General features: G+C 34.9%; 1 protein-coding gene across 3 annotated transcripts; it reads left to right on the top strand.

The window, feature by feature from the left end:
- Positions 1–777: 777 nt before the first annotated feature.
- On the top strand, positions 778–2,732 carry LOC140788110 (protein LIGHT-DEPENDENT SHORT HYPOCOTYLS 3-like). 3 transcript variants are annotated; one of them, XM_073137238.1, is made up of 3 exons: positions 778–1,174; positions 1,281–1,314; positions 1,506–2,732. In XM_073137238.1, the coding sequence occupies exons 1-3, from the start codon at positions 1,133–1,135 to the stop codon at positions 2,090–2,092; spliced, it is 663 nt and encodes a 220-aa protein (XP_072993339.1). In that variant the 5' UTR covers positions 778–1,132; the 3' UTR covers positions 2,093–2,732. The 3 variants fall into 3 exon arrangements, with proteins under 3 accessions (XP_072993339.1, XP_072993338.1, XP_072993340.1); XM_073137237.1 differs by having other exon boundaries at positions 901–1,174; positions 1,281–1,326; XM_073137239.1 differs by lacking the exon at positions 1,281–1,314 and having other exon boundaries at positions 902–1,174.
- The last annotated feature ends 20,646 nt before the right edge of the window (positions 2,733–23,378 follow it).

The following is a 23,378-nucleotide window of genomic DNA, read 5'->3' as shown; positions in this document are numbered from 1 at the left end:
GATTTCATAAGAACGTGATACAGCTCAATCCTGGATTATAATCCGGTTCTATTGAGAACCAGAGTAACTCACGTTTGTGTAGCAATATAACATGCTCGTTCTAAAGCCATGTTTGAGCATATGGGCAGACGACCAGAGCTTATGGACTGGTTAATGCGAAGTAGTACGACCTTGACGTCAATGATTCGTTAATTGTAAACGTGAGTTTCCATGGAGGGCAATCATTGGTTTCAATCAAGGAACAAAGCCAGTTCGAACAAAACCGGTAGGTTAAATACCCGTAGATACTTACTTTAATATGGGATAATTAAATCTAGATAAACTATCACCCATTTTTATATTAGACCCTCCGGTTCATTTTCGGTGGCACATAAACCCCTGTTAGTTATCTGTTTCATCTTTTGTATTAAAAAAGATAGATATTCATTTAATATTTTTGGTTAATACTGTTAGACGGGTCATGAGATATATTAGATAATTAAAGGATCAAAGTATCCCAATAAATAAATAAAATATATATAATGAGCCATTAGTTTAGAGGTTGTATTGATCCTCTTATTATCTTATTAAAAATACTTCTCGATTGCTGCAGACACTTTGTCATCTGATTCCTATTTCTTTTTTGTAAAAAAAATTCTTATCGCCAAACTTTTTTTTTTTTGGTGTGGAATTCTTATTTATCGCCTAATTCAATATTTTTGGTCCTTGAATCGTAAGGGTAAACACGGAGTCCAAGGCGGAAATGTTGAAATATATGAAGAAGATTAATGGGAAGGCATGGGATGATACATACAGTTAGGCAGTAGGCATTTTCGTCATTTGAAATGGGCGACTGCATTCATTGCATCGATCCAATGGTTCCACCCATATTTTACCCCCCCTCTCTCTTCCCACTCTTTTTCCCGTCGTCGTCATCTTTCAATTCAACCACTGTCATCCTCTCCTTCTTAGACACATCAGCTCTTCAATCTTTCTCTCTCTTTCTAAGAAAATAAAGTTCCAAATCCTTTTAATCTTATCTCTCTCGCTCCCTCCATTTGAGAGCCAGAACCCACAATCCATGATCTTCTGAAAACCCCGTGAGAAGTGAGTACAAAAGCAAGCATGGAAGCCACAAAACCTACCATCTCCCATGTTCTTCTCTACTAGCTACAGTGCAGCTCAAGGCAAAAAAGTAAGAGATCCCACATTCCTAGATCTCCTCTTACCTTTCTCTCTCTCTCTCTCTCTCTCTCTCTCTCTCTCTCTCCAACTCTTTCTCACTTGTTCCAAACTCTTAGGTACTCACTGATCTCCACAATCTACTACAACCAAGTGCTACTTCTGGTTTGCTCTCTCTATCTCTCTCTCTCTCTCTCTCTCTAGATCAAGTCGTCAGCACAAGATCCGAAGATTATTTATATCTACTCATGATCATTCTCATCATTACCACCATCAGTGGATGTCTGCATTTAGCTACTCAGACTGACACAAGAAAATAAACTAAAATTTTTCTCATCTCATAGATTCCACCTCAATGGACATGTTTCCGAACCCACCGGATAACTCCTCCCCAGAAGGCTTTATCCCTAGCCCTACCGCCGCCAGCGCCGCTGGTGGCGCGTCGTCGTCGTCGCAGTCGCCGAGCCGATACGAGTCGCAGAAGCGGCGAGACTGGAACACCTTCGGGCAGTATCTCCGGAACCACCGCCCGCCGCTGTCGCTGTCGCAGTGCAGCGCTGCCCACGTGCTTGAATTCCTCCGGTACCTGGACCAATTCGGGAAGACGAAGGTGCACAACCAGATGTGCCCTTACTTCGGTCACCCCAACCCGCCCGGACCCTGCCCCTGCCCGCTCCGGCAGGCCTGGGGCTCCCTCGACGCCCTAATCGGCCGCCTCCGGGCCGCCTATGACGAGAACGGCGGGAAGCCGGAGACAAACCCCTTTGGCGCCCGCGCCGTTCGGTTGTACCTCCGCGAGGTCCGGGAGATGCAAGCCAGGGCGCGCGGGATCAGCTACGAGAAGAAGAAGCGGAAGAAGCCGCCGCCGCAGCTTCCCGGGGGCGGCGGCCACGGCGACGGCAGCCCGCCGCATGCTACAGGTGCAACCTGAACAAATTTAAAAATTCCTTGATGAGCTAGGTCACAGACTCACAGCCTTCTTCTTCATCTTTGATCCTCATCTCTATTGTTATTATTGGTACGTCTGCTAGATCTCTTAGCTCTCGCTAGCTAGGACACTTAAATTTATATGCTCCTTCTCTATCCCTTTGATAGGATTGAGGACTTTCTTATCGGTAGTTGTGTTTGATTGTAGCAGTGGAAAAAAGAGAGAACTACTGTATCACATGCTGCAGTGGTAGTAGTAGTAGCAGCAGCAGCTGCTGCTGCTAATAGTGGTATAGTCTGTCTATTAGTAGTGCTCTAGTACTTGTGTAGCACCAATGCCGCTGGTAGTATTAGTGGCAATGCAAATGAAGCACAGTGACTGAACTGTTCGATATTGTTTACAAGAATTTAGCTGAGATCTCAAAACTATGGAAGGTATTGGTCTTTGACATGATATGTCAATGTTTCTCCGTTTTGCTTGTTTCTTTTTATGGTAATAAAGTAGCGTCTGAAAGAGAGAGAGAGAGAGAGTTAGCTGCATGAGTGAAATCATGAGGTTGTTAAGTTTTGCCTTGTACACACACTCTTGGAATATACAAGGGGGCCAATGCATGATTGAAATGGGCTTAGCCACTTTCCAGCTATCTTTCTGGTGCATGTCAATTCTCATTAAGTGCTTCTCTACTTACTTGCAATTGTGATTCACATGGAAATTAAATTAATAAGTAGAGATGGTGTTTGATTTTGCTTTGCTTTACTTTCTTGAAGAGCAGGTCCAGATGCTTTAACTAACTAGCTACTCTTAGAGTTGCGTAAGCTAGCTTCCATGCATCTATGTGCTTGTACTGGTTAGATCATCATGCAACATACAGACGACACCCTAACCATTTCCTAGAAGGCCACTGTCGGAAGCTACAGTTTAGTAACAATTATGTATGAAATAATATATGATTACAACTTTAAAAGTTGCGCAATTTAATTTTATGAAGGACCAAATGGTTAATTAAACGAATCCTAGAATGGTCAATATCTAAACAATCGATCTCCTTTGATTGGGAATCATTCTTTTTTGTTTGCCACTGAAGGTTTTAGAATACTGTCTATGACCAGCTACTCATCATGATCAATTTTACATGATAAGAAATGTACTCAGCAGAGAAGCATTCTGTGATAATTCTCTCTTATATTCTGTCCATATTATGCAGATCTAACATCGAGGAATTGTCATTCAATGTTCTTCTTTTTCCTTCTCTGAAATATTGTTAACGATAAGGGGAGTCTCTGATGAGGCAATACCATCAAATAATGATCTTAAAATGCACATTTTGCTGTACACTTCCTCGTCATTGTACATTGTAGTTATTCTTTCTATAATTAGATTGATTGTCGGTTTGAAGCTTTATTCTTATAGATTTTATTTGGGCGAGACTCGGTATAATTTATATTAATGAAATATATAGAATTCTAGTCTATTTGCATGTATAACGTGATGAGAATTGGTCGTAATGATCTTATGCCTTGAAGAAGGGATTAAGTTTTAACCGATTTCAAATATCAGAGATTCAACTGTCTTGATTGGGAGATAGAACATTTTATGCCGGGATCATGAGCTAAAAGCCAATTTCTAACTGCTGATTATTATTCTTTAGGTATATATATATATATATATATATATATATATATATATATATATATATATTATCCCGAGATAATTTATATTTCTTATAACCAACCATTTGCTTGATATTTGCTGATTGAGTTTTCTCATTCCTTTCATAGTATGCACTAGATAAAGTTTTGTTTACTTAACAAAATTGACACTACCGTTACAATACCTTTGATGCTTGTTCTGCTGTATTTCGTGCCCTTGGTGCATGTATTGATAAGTGATGTAAATGGAAATAACAAGATCAATCAATATTATTTACTAAACTGAGGAAATACATGACTTGGCTAGAGTAAGAATGCAACTTCACGATAGAATGAACAAATTTGTATTGGTGCAGATACTAAAAGTCTAAGAAAGTCTGAGAGAGGGTAAATACATAGTTATATTGCGGGAAACAATATCAGGGAGCTCAAATAATTAATAAGTTGAGGAAGAATTTCTAAGATGGCAAGTATTGGGCACTTTTGTTGTGATTATAGTTTCCTTTGTAATTCGAAAATAGTCGCCTTCTTTGTCAGTTTAATTTTTCTTAAATGGAATGAATCAAACTTTTGAGCATGGCTTCATGAAATCTTTGTCAGTTGTGAGGAAGAATTATGGTGTATTATTAAGATATAAGTCTCAAAGCATGCTTGCATTGCAGGCATGCGTGAATACACACCCTTATCACATATACACAGAGATAAATTAATTTTGGAGATTTTGATTCATATATCTTTCATCAGACACCCGTTCCAAGAGTGTCGATGCTGAAACTTCCCATATAAGTGTGTAACTCCTATATACGGTTATGCTTTATAGAGAGGCGAATATAAAAGCTTACAAATGATTGTGCTAACTAGTAAAATTTAAAGTATAGTGCAATTTGCAATGCAGTGATTTCTTTGTATTGTAGTGTTGATTTCATACCATGAATCATGATGCAAATAATGTATGTATCCATCATTGGTTTATGATTGGTTTTCAGGTGTATATGTTCTTTAGGCTTTCACATTGGTCATTTTTAATTATATTTCTTCTTACATCTATCCAAATAAAGTTTGACAAGATGTGTCTAGATTTTCTCTCTACCATATATCAATCCATCATCCGTTGATCTTTAGAACTGGAGTATAGTTTGATCTTTGTGCATACTTATAGCTGGTTGTGCTCTACCAGAAGTGGGCTTGTCTTCTGAGTCAAGACTGCCCTCTGCCATTTTCCAGAATGCTCCTCTAGATTCATGTTCTTGATCAAATTATTGTAACGTTGAGTTCATTGATCCACCTATTTCTGAACAAATATCTGAACATAGTCCGCTGGTTTATGTCGTTAGCATGCAGATGTCTTGGATCGAGGAAATGACAAGAGTAGTAGTCCAATAAATTGGGCAGTGACACCTCCGTGTTAACAACTAGGTACTGAACTCTGGAAGAATTCAGGGACTTAATTTCCAGCTTGCTCACTATGCAACATATCATCCAAATGACCACAATGTCCAGTTTGGAGTAGCTGTAGTCGGTAGTCTTTACAGCTAAAGATACTATAAATCTTATATTGGATTCGATTTGTTTCAGTATCAGAAGTACAATATAACGAGTAACATAATTGCTGGTTCTATAAACCTTAAGTAGGCCGGAATCCATTAATTTTCTAGCTTTTTTCCCTGTATGATCTTCAAATTTGCCCATGAATATACAAATGAACAAAAAAACAATGAATTTGGAAACACTGGCACATGAGTGTCTGCCTGTTCATCTACAACCCCTATCTTCTTTATTTTTCGTGCAATTTAGTAAAGATTCTGCGACAAGATTATGAGTTCTTGAAAGTTCTGATCAACTAAATTACAATGTTACTAGTTTATGAATATATGTGTATATGCTGCAAATACAATTCAGTGCATTGAGAAAATTATTTCGGAATAGTTGAAGCAATAAATGATTATCATGGGAACCCCTTTCAACTTGCTGCTATCTACAATTGTTGCACTGTGGATTGCATTTCAAAATTTGAAAGACTTCACTTTTGAGAATACAAGCAGCAAGATAAAGAAAATATTAGCTTTCCACATCATCATCTGAATGAAAATTTTCACATCGCGAAGATATTTAACTACAACTTGTTAAATAACCAATTTGAGCCAAAAAAAACCATTCACTTCGCTCTCCAAAACCCTAGAGAAGAATTTAGCTGGCATCTTTACATCACTAACATACTCATCCAAATGATCTAAAGGAGATGACAGCATTTTCTCTAAAACTATGAATAAGGCATTTTCTGATCAAGGACACCTAAGAAAGGGAAAACAAGGCCTTCAGACTTACAGCGCATGCTGTCCTTTTACAACAACTAGTAATTAAGCTATAAATCTGTCGGCTGGAACCAATAAAAATAAAACGACCCTTAGTTACAACTATACGAGCGTAATAATAAAGTAATACATTCTACTAACTATGAAAATCTTCTGATAAAAGTGAAAAATTTATAACAATATTTGAGCCAATTAGATAAGCATATTGATTCTTACATATCATAATATATAATTCACCCAAATTGAAAGGCTTCTGTTATTGTTTGAAGATATTTCAATTTTATTAGAAGGTATATCATAGTTATTAGAACGCAGTATATTATTATTAAAAGATATTCCGTGGTTATTTCTATCTTTTATTTCTTTCATTATCCATAGTTTTATGTATGTTTCTTTTTGAAGAAAAGATCATCGACCTTGTTTCATTAGAAACATAACAGTTTTATCTATGTACTACATAGTTTCTCTCTTTTAGTTTTCTTTCCTGATCCACAGATATATGTATATACTAAGTAGTTTCTCTTTTTTAGTTTTTCCTAATAGGCAATTAACACTATCGTAGTTTCTCTCCTTTTGTTCTTTCTTAATCCTTAGTTATATGTACATCATACATAGTTTTTGTGTTTGTTTTGTTAATCCATAGTTATATGTGTGTAGTAGGTAATTTCTCTTTTAGTTCTGTTCCGATCTGTAAATAAATTTACGTAATATGTAGTTTCTCTTTTTATATCTACATAATACGTGGTTTCTCTTTTCAGTTTCATAAAAGAACAATTTTTTTTTAAAATTAACAAACTATATGTATGTCCAATCAGTTATAAATGCATTAAACAATTCTCTCTTCTTTTTCAAATGGGCCCAGAGCAAATTAAAAAATAAAAGAAGAAACAATACAATAGTGCTTCTTACAAAATCAAAAATAAAATATGCTTTTGTTGCAGATAAACCCATCTTCTTTCTCATGAAAAGGAAACAATAAAAAGACTAAGAAAAGAATTTTAAAAAAAAAAACTTCCACTTGGTTTGGTGATCATTTAATAGGGAGCAGCATCCCCATATCCCGGGATGTCGGGATGAGAACATGCAGGTCAAGGAAAGCGTCTCAGCTACTTAGATTACATTGCAAGTGTGAGTGGAGAGAAGCATTTGGACTCGATCGATCGTGTAGATTGCGAAGCTGTAGATGATGTCACCAAATTTATACCTAACACTGCTAGTTATTATATTCCGGGTAGTAGTACTTCTCCTCAAAATATATGGCAAATATCTAGAAGATTTTGACTTATCCAGATAGAAAAATGTTTTCCAAAAGGGAATATGTACTAATCATAGAAATATGTTATCTCATAAATATCTAGAATTATTATTTTTACTTTCTTTTTTGGCTTGCCTTTAGGTATATCTTTGTATACCTTTTTACTGTTATGAAAGTCAGGTAGGGATCAGCTAAAGATCTTCCATCCAGATTTGATGGCTTTCTCAGGAAAATGAAGGAAAGAAATTAATGCCGAAGTATATATGCCGGTTTAGCAGGTTGAATCACATTTTAGGTCCATCTTCTTTTAGTAAATATTATGTTTAAAGCCCTGGGAATTGATCATCAATTTCCTCTTCAGTCTTTTTAAAGACCATAAGATCATGCCATTTTATAATTGAGCTTTTACGTTTTTTTGCACTTGAAAAGCTTCAGTAGCAGTTTGATTATAATAAATGTCATCAGTACAATGATATAGACATCACCTACACGATCTACACTAAATCTAAACACTAAGAAACTGAACTGTGAAACGAACATTAATTGTGAAATAAATGTGAACCCTAAATTTTAATACTTAAATACCAATATAATGATATGAAATCTATCATATTAATTTATTCGCCTTACGAATAGGAAACATCATAACTAGGCAAAAGTCTTTTGATTATTTGACTGAGTTCATTATTTATGGCTCATATAGTAGATCATAAGACCTACTGCGACTTCCACGTCCTAATTTAAAGAAGCCATCCGATGTGAGATGTGAGAGACGTACACGGAAGAGTTTCCTATAATGCTTAAAGAGTAATGTGACGCTCTATCCTTCGATTGTAGTTAAAGAAGAGCCCCACATACCTGACCCACTGCTCTTGTCTTTCCCTTTCCCTTATCTCTCCGAGTCTCCGTAGTTAATGGCTGTTCTTGGTTACTAAGTTTATTCCTCACTTTTCTGAGTTTATTCTTATCCATTTTGTTGCAGAATAAGAAAAGAAACATTAAAATAAGAATAAAATGAGGACTTATTCCAGAATAAAATATTATAATTCAAATTTTAAATTGGCGTATGGTTGTAAAAATAGGGATAACTAATGAAATCAATATATGATGTAAGATGATGTTTGATTATGATAGTTGAAATAATAAATAAAAATTATTAAATTGATCTCATTACGCTTTTCTCTAATTAAATGTAAATAAACATTTGCTATCTCTTCTTCTTTTTTTTAAGAGAAAGAGAGGAGATATTGTTAAAAATAAATACAAGCATTTTATTCTACTTATATTATTTTCTCGTGTTTATTTTATAATTCTTGGCCAAAAAATGGTTTAACTTAATTTATTATAATTTACATAGTAGAACTTAATATTATCATAAATAGCATTACAAGTGAACATCTCAAAATATTTTTCACTACAAATATATTATCATATATTATTTTTTAAAGAAAATATTATAATATATTATCAAGTATATTATATTCACATAATATTGTTCAACTATAACTAAACTTTTTCTTTATATTTTAATACATTAGAAAACTGATTAATTTATTAAACTAGTTTAAAAAATAATTTAAACAGCATTCTATTTTGAGAAATTATTTTACTGTAGTACTTTGGTCGAAAACTCTAAAAAGAGTTCCATACGAGGACGAAAGCTCATTCCAACTCATTGATTTGACAAGATATATATATATATATATATATATATACCACTATACTCATTAAATATCCTCCAATTAAGTATATATATAACTGTAACTTTTTAGCGTAACACCACCATCTTTTTGCGTGACAAAATAGTACATCTACTATGTAAGAAAAAGTTAGCATCACTTTTGAGATATTGTTGGTATATAATTAAAGATTTTCGATGCGACAGGGATTAAGAGTTCAGGGTAAAAGGTGTCGTAGTCATGGATAACACTAGGTTATACTTGCAATTTTAACACTCGTCACAATAAAGTGTTCATTTACTTAATAATTAAAAATGTTTAGATCAATTAATTATCCAATAAGAATATCATATAAATACTGTGCTATCATCAAAGTGCCACCACAATAGCAAAGGATGCATGAATGGTTGCACGAATGTGTTGCGATCAAAATCTCTTCATATAGTGTGTTATGCACTATTGTGCAAATATACAGTGGTGCATAATGGGTAGTATTAATGTAACAAGAGCATAATGCATGAATAAAATAATAGCATACTTAAGCTTTCTAATGAAAGAGTAACTCTAATGCCATTGAGGCGAGTGAGCTTAGGATCTCAAATCAATAAAGAAAAAAAAAGTAGCAAATTGCTATCATCGTACCTTTTCATTATTTAGGTGTGATGATCGAGTTATTTCAAGAGGTTGAAGTCCTATTTCTCAACCGGGAGGTTAGGGGTTAAAAATCTTAGATATACGAGGGATTTCCGTGAAGACTTTTTGTGCTGGGAGAATTGTCAAATATATATTAGCCCATCATGATTTATTTTCACGAGAGAGTTTACTCTTTTATCCATTCGAGCTATGTGATATATTGTGTTGGTGACCAAAGATTTAGCTGTCAGGGAAGCCCTCTCATTTGCAGCCCAAAGAAGCTCAATTAGCATTAACATTGAAGGAGATGCTCAGATTGCAATGTCTGCCTTGAAAAGGCCAAAGACTGTATGGTGTATTAGAGTGTTTATTCATTGATTAATATAATCAAGATAACATAATATAGTGGAGGCTGTAATTTTGCACATTCCTATAATGAGACTAAATGAGCTATATAATGGGAGCTTTCTATAGTAGGAATAGGGATTTTTGAGTTGGAACGCATCCTTAACTAGTTGAACAGATCTTTTCTTGTCAAAATTTAAATCTCCTAAACTATTGTTAACTTTAATATACCACTTAAATTTTTGAAAACCTCTCAAATCTTTCTTTCGTTAGTTTTTCGTTATGTTGTTTCATCCATAAATTATCACATGACTCACATGTGACGAAAACCTTTATACTCTTATTTTCGAGGGACGAAAAAAAAGAAATATTAATATTCTAAAATAGTATTATAAGTAGAGGTTTTTTTTATCTTTTCACCTTATTTATTAACCGCAATAGAATGGTTAGAAGTTTCTAATTATTTAGATGGTTTGTATTTATCAAAATATTTAAAAAGTGTATAAGAAAATAAAAAATTGTTTAGAGGCCTAAGTACAATTATCTCACAATAAAAATATAAAATTAAATCTAAATCCCCTGAACTATAATCCAATATCACTTATTAATCCCCTAAAAATCCTTGAACCGTTTAAATATTTCAAAATGATCATTTTGTTATCTTACTGTTTGATTTTTCTTCGTTCGCAATTGACATGTGAGTGTGTGACCAATTTTTTCTCTCATTTATGCCAAAATTGCCCTCATCTCCTCTCCAAACCTATGATAATACATTGATCCTATCTTTATCTCAATCTTTGTCCATCCTTTCTCTCTTCTCTTCTTCCAACACTCCCTTCTCCTTGTAGCAGTCTCCATAATTTATATCACTCTTTCCACTCAAAATCTTTATCAACTTCTCTCCCCCGCTAATTCCCCACATTTCTCTCTAAATCCTAGACTAATGCCAAATTCTATCATGATATTACTTATAATTTCTCCTATACTCTTAATCTCTTAGAATCCCTCTATCCCTCAATCTATATCAAACTTTCTTTCTTTTGGAAAAGCATTAAGTGTTATTTCATGTCAAGAAAAGGAAGGACTTGGGTCTGATGTTAAATTTAGACTTTGAAAAAGCCTATGATAATATTAGATGGAACTATCTTGAGAAAGTGATGAGGTGGAAAGGGTTCACTGTGCAGTTGATTAGTTGAATAAAAGGTGCAACTATTTTCTAGCTCCAATGCTGTGAATTTTATTGGGACTTTAAGTAATCTTTTTTAAATGCTAGAAGGATCTGCCATAAGCGAATCTTCTTGCACCTTTTCTTTTTGCATTGGTGGCTGATCCATCCAACGAAATGTTGGACTTGACTAAACAAAATGATCTTATTTTTGGGTTGATTTTGATATAATCAATGTGGGTGTAATTAACCTACACTGATGACACCTTAATTTTATCAAAGCTGATTTGAGGGAGGTTTTTATTGTACTATTCTAAAAATATTTCTGGTTTGAGGATCAATATTAACGAGATCTCTCTTGTTTATCTTAAAAGTATTAAAGAGGAATATAAAATATTTGTTTCTTTACTAAATTGCAAGATTTAGCCGTTGACAATGAAATACATTAGCTTGCCACTTCATAATGGTTTCCTTTAGAAAGCAAGACTAGATCCGCTCATTCAAAAAGTGAACAGAAAAGTTGACGGGTTGGAAAGGAAAACTTTTGCTTCTAGGGATAGATTGACGCTACTGAATAATATCCTTAGCTCCTTTCCACTATATTATTTATCTTTTTTCACTATCCCCAATTGGATTCCTGAGAAAGAATAGATCAAGTAGAAAAAAAAAGTTTATGTGTAAAGAGACTAGTGAAAATGCCACTCGCTATCACTTAGTAACTAAAAAGTGGGTTTGCAAAATAAAGGGGTTCGGGGGTTTAATGTTACGGATTTACAAGATATAAATACAACTTTGCTTAGAAAGTGGTGGTGAAATTGTCGACTAGTCAGAATCAGATTTGGGCTGATACAATATGTTATAGGTATTATAGGCATTTGAAGAAGAAGATTTTAATCTATTGGTTTCTAATAATGTCATATTTTTGGAGAAGGTGTTGCACTCTGAGGCACCTTTAAGACGGACACTTATAGAGTTGTTGGAGATAGTGCTAATATAAAGTTATGGAAGGATATTTGGTTTGGTGTATATTCTCTAGCCACTATATTTCCTAAGTTGTTTGTTATAACTTGAGATGATGATGTTCATGTTTCTATATCATGGAATGGAACTAGTTGGGAGTACCAACATAGAAGCCTAATAGAAAAGTTGAACAATGAGTATAAGCCTAATAGAGAGGTGAACGAAAAAAATTGGATGGAGATTAATTTGATTCAGAAGGCATTTTTACTATCAAGTCTTTGTACAAATTTTTTTAATAATATTGGTAGAATTTCTAGAGTTATTCCTAGGTGTGGAAGATGAGAATTACTCTAAAAAATAAGTACTTTTCTATGACTTGTTTATAATAATAGGATCTTAACTTGGGATAACTTGATTAGAAGACACTGGCCTAAGAACTTGTTATAACTTTTGCAGCAAAAAGAAAAGTGTCAAACAATTATTTTTGAAGTGTAGATATGTAATGTGATCCTAGTCAAATTGGACCACCTCGTGGACATTGGCATGTAGATTCATGGCTTGAGTTATTCATCTAGTTAGTTATTTATTTTAGTATTTAGTTTAGTTTTATTTCAGCTTAAGTTACTTTTGATTGAATGTTGGATTAGTCATGAATTTAATTTAATTAAGTGGTTTGGGTTAACATGTTAGCCTCTAATATAAATTATGAAGTGCAACCTATATTAATGATTTTTTTTATCAATTGATCAAGTTCTCCAATCTCTTTTCTCCCCTCTTGACCTAAGCTCTCCCTCCCTCTCCTTCAACCCTAGCTGTAATGAATTATTGACCATCGACCTTCCTCTGTCGAACCAATCTGCCTCCTTGAGCACTGACCCACATCCTTCCCCTTCTTCCTTAACTCTTTATCATATGCAAACACTACTTGGAGGCCCCCACATATAGGCCTCCATCTCCACCATCATCACCACGTTGAACTTCACCATCGAGCTGCCCCACACCACCATCACCTCTATCTTCATCCTAATCTCTCCTCTTCATTCCATTGTATTTCACTCGCCCTAGACACACCTTAACTACTATCTAACCATCCACCACAGCCCTACCACATTTTAGACTCCATCAGAGATTTGCAACTCCACCTTTAGCTATCTAACCCGAAGTCATCTCCACCCGCCTCCAACACCACCATCGGAACTCCATCGATATTAGACCTAGATACGGTCCAAATCTGGGAAGGGCATGGATTTTAAAATCGTGCATAAGAAGGTTATGGAACAAATCCATATGGTTTCATAATTTTCTGACATCGAATAAATATTTGACGAATATTTTTTTTTCGACTGTGGAGACTGCCTTTCTACACCTGACCTTTAGCTGATAGTAACTGTGGATATTTGAATTGATGGGAAGTGTAGAGGTGCTGGGCAAGCAAATACAAAATAGTATAGACTGTGGATGGCGGCATTTCTTTTTTGTCTTTGTGGATTGAAACAAATAATAGATTCTTTTTAGAATCTTTAACCCAAGCAACCTGCTGAGCTAGTGCATCAGTAATAATATGTTTACTTGTCGGGCAGACATTCAAGGTGATGAGCTATAGGAGAAAGAGTGAGACTTCAAGTTTATGATAGGAAGATGGAGACTACTGAACTGGGTGACTAATTTGTTGCTGTCTTCCATTTTGGTGTTTGTCTAGGTGTGAAGATATATTTCCTCGTTGCTTTAGTTGTGTTTAGTTGATACTTGGTTAGTTCTACTATATATGTTGTAACCGGTTGAGTATCTATCTCAACTAGGCTCTGACGAAGAAAGTTGGAGCAACATTGGATTGTATGAGAACATATTACCCATCTATCTTTCGTTTCTCCTTAGATGACAAGAGACAGAGATAGGCTTGACAAATGCTCGAGGATTGAGAGGAAAGGAGCCTATACTAGTTTAGGATGTATTAATCGAATCCCTATGATACGAATTAGCCCCCTCTTCCTGTTCATACACCATTTAGAGTGGGGTAGCTTCTTCTTTGGTGAAATGTACACCATCCCATTCAACCTGTACTAATAAATAATAATTGGATGACCCACTAAGTAAATTATATTTGTAATCAAAATGCCATGCAACTATTATTTACTATTATATTTGTAATCAAAATGGCTATGTTCTTGCTACAAATCCGGCATTCCATCCAGGTGGAGACAACAGTGGGGAGGCGTTTCTTCTAACGTCTCATAAAAAACATCAATCCATTTTTGGCAGGATTAATTAAGCATGCGTATAATTAGTTAATAATTTGGGTGAGGTGACCCCACCCATCCCCCTCCGACATCGAAAACGCCGTGGAGGGCGGCCCCCACGAGCCCTACCCAGTCACGAGGCCTCACGTCCTCCGTGTCGGCGTGGAGACGGGCAGGAAATATAAAAAAAAAAAACACTCCACGTGGCCCAATCCGAGAGGCCTTGTACGACGACACGCGGGTTAATTTGCAGATATAGGCTTACGTCCCCTACACGGCGCTGCATCGGACGACGTGCTTAATGTGAGCACTAATAGGTAGTAATACATTATCGGCTAAAATTACGATTTGAACCCTGATTTAAAACTATATCGTTGGTACATAACTATCTAATTTATAAGAGGGCACTGCAAAGGGGGGAATACGAGCATCTTACTTGGCATGCATTTTCCAGTAAGAAGTTGGTACTCATCATACCACGTCTGAAATCAATTGCAATCTATGTATTGATGATGGGACTGCATCATGTACATCTACATTTGAAACTATTTAATTTGGGCAGATTGTCCGGTGAATAGAACTAGATAGATTGGTCAAAAACTTACGCAGATCTTCTATTAGCTCTGATTCCAGAGAGAGGGAGAGAGATAGTATAGTACGTCCCACTCCACCCCCAAAAAGATTTCGTCGTAATTGCAATCACCTAGCCTTTCTCTGTGCGTTCCTTTGACCTGACTTAATAGAGTCTCAGGCCTGCCCCTTCCTACGGCTCGTTACCTTTCCATTTATGTGCATGTGCTATCCTATCATGGTGATGATGACGATGATGGCTTCCCACAGTCTTATCACTGCAACGAGATCGTCACGTACACAGATCACGGCCCTCCGTTTCCCATCCGAGGGCCACCAGTCTGGAAGAAGTCAGGGCCCACAAGGCCGGGAAAACTGAAAAAGGGGGAGGGGGGGCCCTAAGGGTGGGGGCTGAGTTGGGCCGTGGAGTGCGGAGAAAAAAGGGGGGGCCCCGGGCCCAGCCACGTTGAGTTCGGAGCGGTTGGTCCACTTGCTATGCCTTCTGGGACAGAGACAGCGATGTGCCTTTGTTTTGTTTGCTCAGCTTTAGCTCTTTAAAGGCTACGAGTAGTAGGAGGGGGCAAGTGGCCCATTTAAAGAAGTTGACCAACTTCTTTAATAATTAATCTGGCATGAAATAGTTAGCAGTAGAGTATCAGATTTTACTCCCAGAATGTGACATTTTTCATGAAAGTTTATCATTAAGACACAAGACAAACCCAAAATGATAAGATAAATCCTATGTTTTGCTGCCTCATATCTATTTCTTCATATTATTCGACCGGCAAATTGTGGATACTATATTTAACGAGTATTAGAAACTTGGAATATCACTGCATCTGGTGCATTACATTTGCCTTATAACAAATAAAACCCTGCTACCAGGCTGTTGGTGAAAACAACTCTTTTCTCCAGAAAACATACCTGGCTGGGCCCTGGGAGTATGCTTGGCTTCTAAATCACAGTTGTCCAGACGTCAAAATGCGACATTCCAAAGGCTTGATATCTCACTGTCGCAATCAGAAATAGATTCAATTCTCCTTTGTATGCATCTATCATTTTGTTTTCCGACTCCAATTTCAAGATGTAGACGATGACTGTGATACAGTATTAATGCCACATGCAGACAGACATGTATCTTTTACTGGCAAAAGAGAAATTCTGATATTGGTTTTTGCAACGAAGACTCTTGTTCATTTTGTACAGTGAGGTCAAATGCATTTTGAGTAAAAGGATCTAGCCAACTATTTATTCGGCGGTTGGCATAGATAGACCATTAATACCTGAACCTTTGTTTTCTGAGTCCTTTTTCTCTGAGGAAAGGATACAAATAACTTCCTTTCATTATGGATGCATGTTTCTGTCAGTCGGTTGGTTATTACAAGAACTTGATCGGTGTAAGAATCACATAACGTCACGTTGCACTGTAACTGGTGCTTGAATTCATTCCTTGCACTTGGCTCCTTCAAATCCAACAAAGTTTGCAGATTTGATTTGTTTTAAAGAAGAATAATCAACAACTGCCTATGATCATTTGCCTTCTCTTTCTTTCTAAAAGTCCAATGAGTATGAATGCCACGCAGATGCCTTCCATTACTGCAACTATAGCTCTTGCATAACAGGTTGAGACCAATCAAACTTTGTTCCCTCTCCTGTACTCTTTTCATTCTTCAGTTGGTCACGACCAAGAAGCTTGAGTTCTTATGCTATTCAAACCGAAATATGAAATCCACCATCTGTAAATGGCACTAGACTGCAGCATCCTAAAGCATCAGCTAGACGATTCAGTTCACTGATATTACAGCTGAATATAATTAGCAATGCTATATATGCTGATGAAGATAACTGCTCTGGATGGATAAGGCAAGCAAACAGATCTGGATGAGGACGCTAATCAGCAAAATGATTCAAAATGTAGCACTTATGATGTGAGAATGTATGAGTGTTGAAATGCACAAGCGAGCAAAATTTTGAATTAAAAATCATAGTTCTCCCTGGAACCTTGGTCCATCAGTTGTTCAATCCTTTCCTCTTAATCAAATGCATTTCTAAACGATTCTCACAACACAATGGACTCCCTGCTTGGATCAGTGAGAATAGCCCATCAGGACAGCGATGAGATTCCAAAACGAAGTGTGTATGAGCGATGGAACTATCTAATCAGCAGCAAAAATAAAATTGAATCCAGCACAAGCCTACAACTTTTTACAGTAGGAGAAATTAATTGCTCGAACAAAAACTAAACTATGGAGAGGCACATTTACATCAAAGAGTTACTATTACTATAGGACATTTTATTTAAGTCCTACCATATAAATCCTGATCCAGTGGTATTAGTTATCAAAGAATTGAATTTTCCAAGTTTGTCAAAATCATATGCAAATTTCAATGCCAAATACTATCTGCAGACATGTAAAAGAATTCTTCCGAGACAAATGAAGGGTACAGATAAATTTAGGACAGGATAAGTGTTTAATGAAGCTGACAAGTTGCCAGAACTTATCTTGATCTAACCTTGGTATTGCTATTTAGCTAGAATTGTGATTCTACCACACTATCACAAAAGTTTCAGGCGTGTCTAGGAACTTAAAGAGGGCAACAGCCAACAGAGATGTTGTGCTTGACTGTATTTTGTGGACTTATGAACCAAATTTCAGCTTTAGACAATTCTACATCATAAACAATTCCATCTGTACACATGAATCCATTTGAACAAGAAAGTGATCATCATCTACAAGAGAATCGATAAATAGAGGATCAAACACTCAAAATTTCACTCTGGTACTTGCGTTAATTCAACAATGTGTTCTCAATTTAAACCTCACGTAGTCAAAATTAAACAAACTTTTCATTTACATACAAGACTATAAAATAAAGCTAAATTCTTCCACACAGAATTCCATAAAGAGGCATGCATGTTCAATTCCATAAATCCTGATCAGATACAGCATGATTAGCATTTTGGATGGAACCTAGCTTCCAATCTGCTAAAGTCAAGGAACAAAATTGTCTATGCGCAACTCAGAATAAAAGACATTACAAGTTAAAACATTCAGATAGATGGTTAGCCTACTGTATTACTTCTATGCCAAATTACAACAACCATCCAATATGATTAGCATAAAAAGGAAACCTAAAAGCAAATTTTAAGATTACGAATAAAAGAGAAGCTAAGAAAAGAAAAATTTACAGGAAAAGGGCACCCAAGTGCATGAGGCTCCTGTCTACATGTGCATTCCAGGGAAGTCATCTTGAGTAGGAAAATCATGAAGTAATTCAACTTTAGAATCACATCTGTCATTTGATAAGACTTGAACTCCTGTAACTTCATTATCAAATGCACATGCACAGAGATGAATTGGACTTGCAAACCATGTAATCCAAAACATTTACTAGCAAAATCTTTTTGTTATGATTTTTCAAGTGACTTGGAACCATTATCAAATGCACTTGCAGAGCGATGAACTTGACTTCCAAATTATGGCCTTGTTTGTTTTGAGTTTACAGACACCCCTGAATTGGTTTAGTAACTAAACATCTTTTTATCTTTTTCATATCTAATCAAGTTTACTCTTTAAAAAATCAAGACTAAAATATGAGACTAACTAATCAAATTCGAGGCTTAACCTCAAACCTATTACAAACCAGAATCGATCCGGATGTAAAAAAATTATAAAAAATTAGGTGGTGGTCTTTTACTTATGATTCTAATGGCCTTTGTTTTACCTAAATCGAAGGTCTGATTGAAAAGATATAAATAAAGCAGTTGAGGGAGGTCAAAATAAGGCAAAACGATAAATACCCGACGTTGCAATGGTCGTTGGAGGGTTGCGGATGATCAAGGGTGGTGGTGGACGGCCGTATAGTAGGGTGGCTATTGGAGAAATATAGTGGCTAGGGGTTGGGTACTTAGAAGGGTTCTACGGTTACGATCTACTCCTATAACGATAAAGACGATCTAACAACTATGATAAAAATGATAAATACGATAATAAGAAAATAACTAAACTCAATTAATTATCAATACTTTGATGTTTGGATGAATAAACTAAAAAGCCCAGCCTCTCTATATATAAAGGTCGGGTATAATAAGTCATACTCAGACTTAGCCCTAAAATTTATACCACTCAAATTAGAATTTACCTTAGAAGTTTACATGACTTAATTGAATTTGTCTTAAGGGCTTACATAAGTATGAATCAATTAAAAGATAAATATACTCGATTCATTGAGCTCAATGTCCTCATGATGTGATTCGATCTGACTCGATTCGCATCAAAACCAAACAATTAAATAGTTCTATAGTCACATCGTAGTTTCAAAAAAATTCTAACAATGTCGTTTGGTCATACTTTCTAAAGCTAGAATTCCGGATCGAGCTACCAAATGCAATTATATGGACCACATAGTTTGATGTCTAAAGTTACTGCAATGCCCATGATTGCCAACACAATCTTGACAATATCATGCATTGCACAGCTTAAAAGAAAAAGAAAACAAAGTATCTCTTTGCAAGTTTAGTTTCATCATATGCAATCAACAATAGGATATGAGGTAAACAATCTATCTGTGGTTGCATGGAATATCAGTATGAGCCTATAAAGACAGATATTACAGACAAAAAACCTGTCACCTTCAAACCAATTAATCATTTGGATGACTCAAAAATCAAAGTTAGAACCATTGCATCAGTAAGTTAATCCTTCAAACATATACAGTGCATTGCCAATTATACCAATTCCAAAAAAAAATCTCCTTTGATTTACCCTACGATCTTATCCTAAACAAGGCCCCCTCGGCGATGGAAATCATACAATATATGAGAGGTCCTCAGTTTAATTTCCTGAATTATTCTAGATCATTGTATCACAAAACCGAAAGAAGCCCGAGTCTTCTGTGGACCAAATAAATAGAAAATGTAAAACAAAACTTAAAGGCATATATAGGGGGGAAAAACACTAAAGACATATAAATCAAGAAGACTAGATCATGTAAGTAAAGGCCAACAAAGTAAATTACCAATTGTGAAAAGATTGCTGATCCAACCAGTCCCCAAGGGCCCAAACCCTAAAAATATCCAGCCCAAGAAGAAGATGGCTTGGCTATTGGCGACCAACAAAAGAAAATGATATGAGAAACAGTGAAGGGAAACAGCAAAATCCAAGCTCCCATTCCTAAAACATGAAATATGTGTAGTCATGCAGAGCAGGAAGGCAGGCTATAGTTTGGTGACAGATCATGAGAGTTTTAATCATTTATGTTCACATATTTTTAGTCTATTTCTCTTCTATTTTTATAAAAGATTGAGTTGTTGTTATTGAAGGTTAATAAATAATTGAATATTTTGAGGTTATTTATATTTCTCGTTGATAGATTCCATCAGTGTTAATTTTTTTTTTTGCTCAATACCCTAGTTTTGCATCATTTTCAGCAGTGGCGGAGCTAGGATTTTTCATGACAGAGTAAAATTATCAAAATTTATATCTAAAGAAAATAATAATAATAATATCAATAAAGTTTTATACCTTATGAAAAAATTTACTAAAAGTTAGAGTTTTGATACTGATGCTCTAATCCTTTCATCAATTTAGTTGCATTATCATCAATTTAGTTGCAGTCTACCATTCAATGATTAAAACATAGCTCGACAATACTAAAAGTGCGAAATCGAACCAATCTTTTATATATTTATCTCTAACTCAAATACACGATTATACATAGATTGGTAATCACAAGATTACAAAAAATATGATCAAATATCTTAACTCTCCTTAATAATTAAATAATAATGTTGAAGTAAATTAGAAAGATAAAATTCCTGTTATTTTGATCTTCTAATCTCTTTTCTCTACAAGTTCTTTATAATAATGATTACTTCTGTTAAAATATATACTGAATTTCTCTTAATCCTCTACATTAAACCATTTATGGGATTAGAGATATGATGAAATCTATCACTTTATATCTAAGATGTTTTCCCTAGAGATTTTTTAGATCATTTAACACCTATGTTGAACATCTAATATGCTACTGATCTAGTTCTCAAAGCTTTTTTTTTCCCTTCCCTAACTTGTCATATCACTTAATAAACCTACTGAACATGCTGAGCTACAATACCAAATAAGTGAGCATTTAAAGAAAGGTTCATTCTTGAGAGCTCGAGCCATGTGATGCATTTGTATGGATAGTCGAGCTATCAATAGGATAATAGTTGAGTATTATTTTCGAAATTCTCACATTAATGACATGCTCGATATAATGGTTGGAGCCATGATTTTTTCAAAATCAACTTAAAGTGGCTATGATTATATCAGAATTCACGCGAATGATGAATAAAAGATTACTTTTAAAACTAAGGATGACTTGTATAAATAGTTTGTAATGTTTTTTCCACTTTCTAAAAGAGGACATTTATGTGAGTCATATCATAAATTCTCCGGCCATTATTAGACAAATTTCTAGTCATGTATCTAGATGACATACTAATTTATAGCCAATTAAAAGAGAAACACTTAGACCATTTCAAATAAATCTGTCTCAATTGTTGCACTTGCACCCTCGATTGATCGAGTCATATTTTAAGTTGTATGGTTTTGTCAATAGGAATTTGTGCCGATCAATAAAAAATCAAATCAATTATAGATTGACTTAAGTTTGCACTTTTTGTAGACTCCCTATATTATATCAATATTTAATCTATGGATTCAGCATAATGTCTTGATTATAGGCTGCCTCAAGAAAGGTGATTTTTAGTCGGCACAATCTACAAATAAAGCTATTGAAAATATTAAGTGAAAAATGACAAAAGCTCTTATAATGCGTCTTCCAAACTTTTCTAAAGCTTTTGAGGTAGAATGCGATGCTTATAAAATTAGAATATATGGCATCCTTACCCGACAACATCATCATATTGCCTATTTTAGTGAGAAGATAAATGAGGGTAAATAAAAGTATTTCATTTATGACAAAGAATTCTATATTAATTTCTGCATAAGTTCGTGTTATACTTTATTCGTAAAGCCTTTAGATACCACAACTCTAAAAAAAAAGATCTTATGCTAGGTATGGTCACTAGATTAAATTCTTACAACAATAAAGTCTTATGCCCAAACATATAGTTGGAGTTAGAGAACAAAGCAACTAATACACTTAATCAAAAGGCATTTTTTTCATCATAAGTGTTGGTGTCACTGAATTTGACAAACTAAAGGAAGATTACACTTCACGCTTCAACTTTAGAGAAACCTATCTCACTCTATCGAATAACTCGAACTTATCTATAGACAACTATTCCATCCTGAAATGATATTTATTTAAGGCCAACAAACTTTATATACCTCATAAATTTGTATGTGATATTTCAATTTAAAAAAAATTTATTGGCAAACTTTCATGTTATTTTGGATGAGATAAGATTATCGATGAGGTTAAACACATTATTTTATTGCCCAACAATCAAATGTGATGGAGCCAACTTAATAGGTCATTGCTGAATCTTCAATTAGCCAAGCATCACAAACAAACCCAATTATATACACTTCACTATCTATACTAGATCGTCTGTGGCAAGATATGATTATGAATTTTACACTAAGTATACCACATACCTTTCAAAAGTATGACTCTATATTTTTGATCATAGGTTATTATTTTAAAATGGCTCATTTTATATTAAGGATAGATATGGACCGATTAGGACGTAAGAAAATTATAAAAATTTAGGTGATGGTAACCTAGGAAGTTAGACTTCTAATGTTTTTGGTTTCACATAAATCGGAGTCGAGATGAAAAGATATAAATAAAATAGTAGAGAAATATTAGAACATGATAGATTGATAACTATTTGATATTGCGGTGGTCATCGGAGGGTGGTGAACGGCTAAGGATGGTGGTGGTTGGTCGTATAGTAGGGTAGCTGTTGGAGAAAAGTGGTGGCTAGGATTTAAAAGCTTTGGAGGTTCTACGGCTATAATCTACTTCTAGAAAGGTAAAGACATCTGACAGCTACGATAAAATAGTAAATGCTATAATAAAAAAATAACTAAACTCAATTAATTTTCAATGCTTGAATTTCTTCAACAAAGAAACCCAACCTCTCTATATATAGATGTTGGATATAATAAATTTTACTTGGACTAGTCTTAAAAGCTTATACGACTCGAACTAGAACTTGCATTATATGCTTACATAACTTAATTAAACTTGCATTATATACTTACATGAATTAATTAGACTTAATTTTTAGGTTTACATGACTTAACTAGACTTGCCTTAAGGACTTACATAAGCATGAATCAAAAGATAAATAGACTCGACTTAACTGACTTGACTAACTTTACTCACGTGGTCGGATCATAACATTTTATTCCTTGTATTAAGACTTGCATAAGACTATTATATTGGATCTAGATATTCAATATATGAATTACTTTTTGAAAATTTTATGGCACATTGGGGCATGAAATTAAATTTTTTGATAGCATA

This window comes from Typha latifolia, chromosome 5 (genome assembly GCF_019914945.1).
Source record: "Typha latifolia isolate L0001 chromosome 5, TyphaL0001v2, whole genome shotgun sequence".
NCBI classification, from domain to species: Eukaryota; Viridiplantae; Streptophyta; class Magnoliopsida; order Poales; family Typhaceae; genus Typha; species Typha latifolia.
This window is presented reverse-complemented; position numbering and strand designations above follow the sequence as displayed.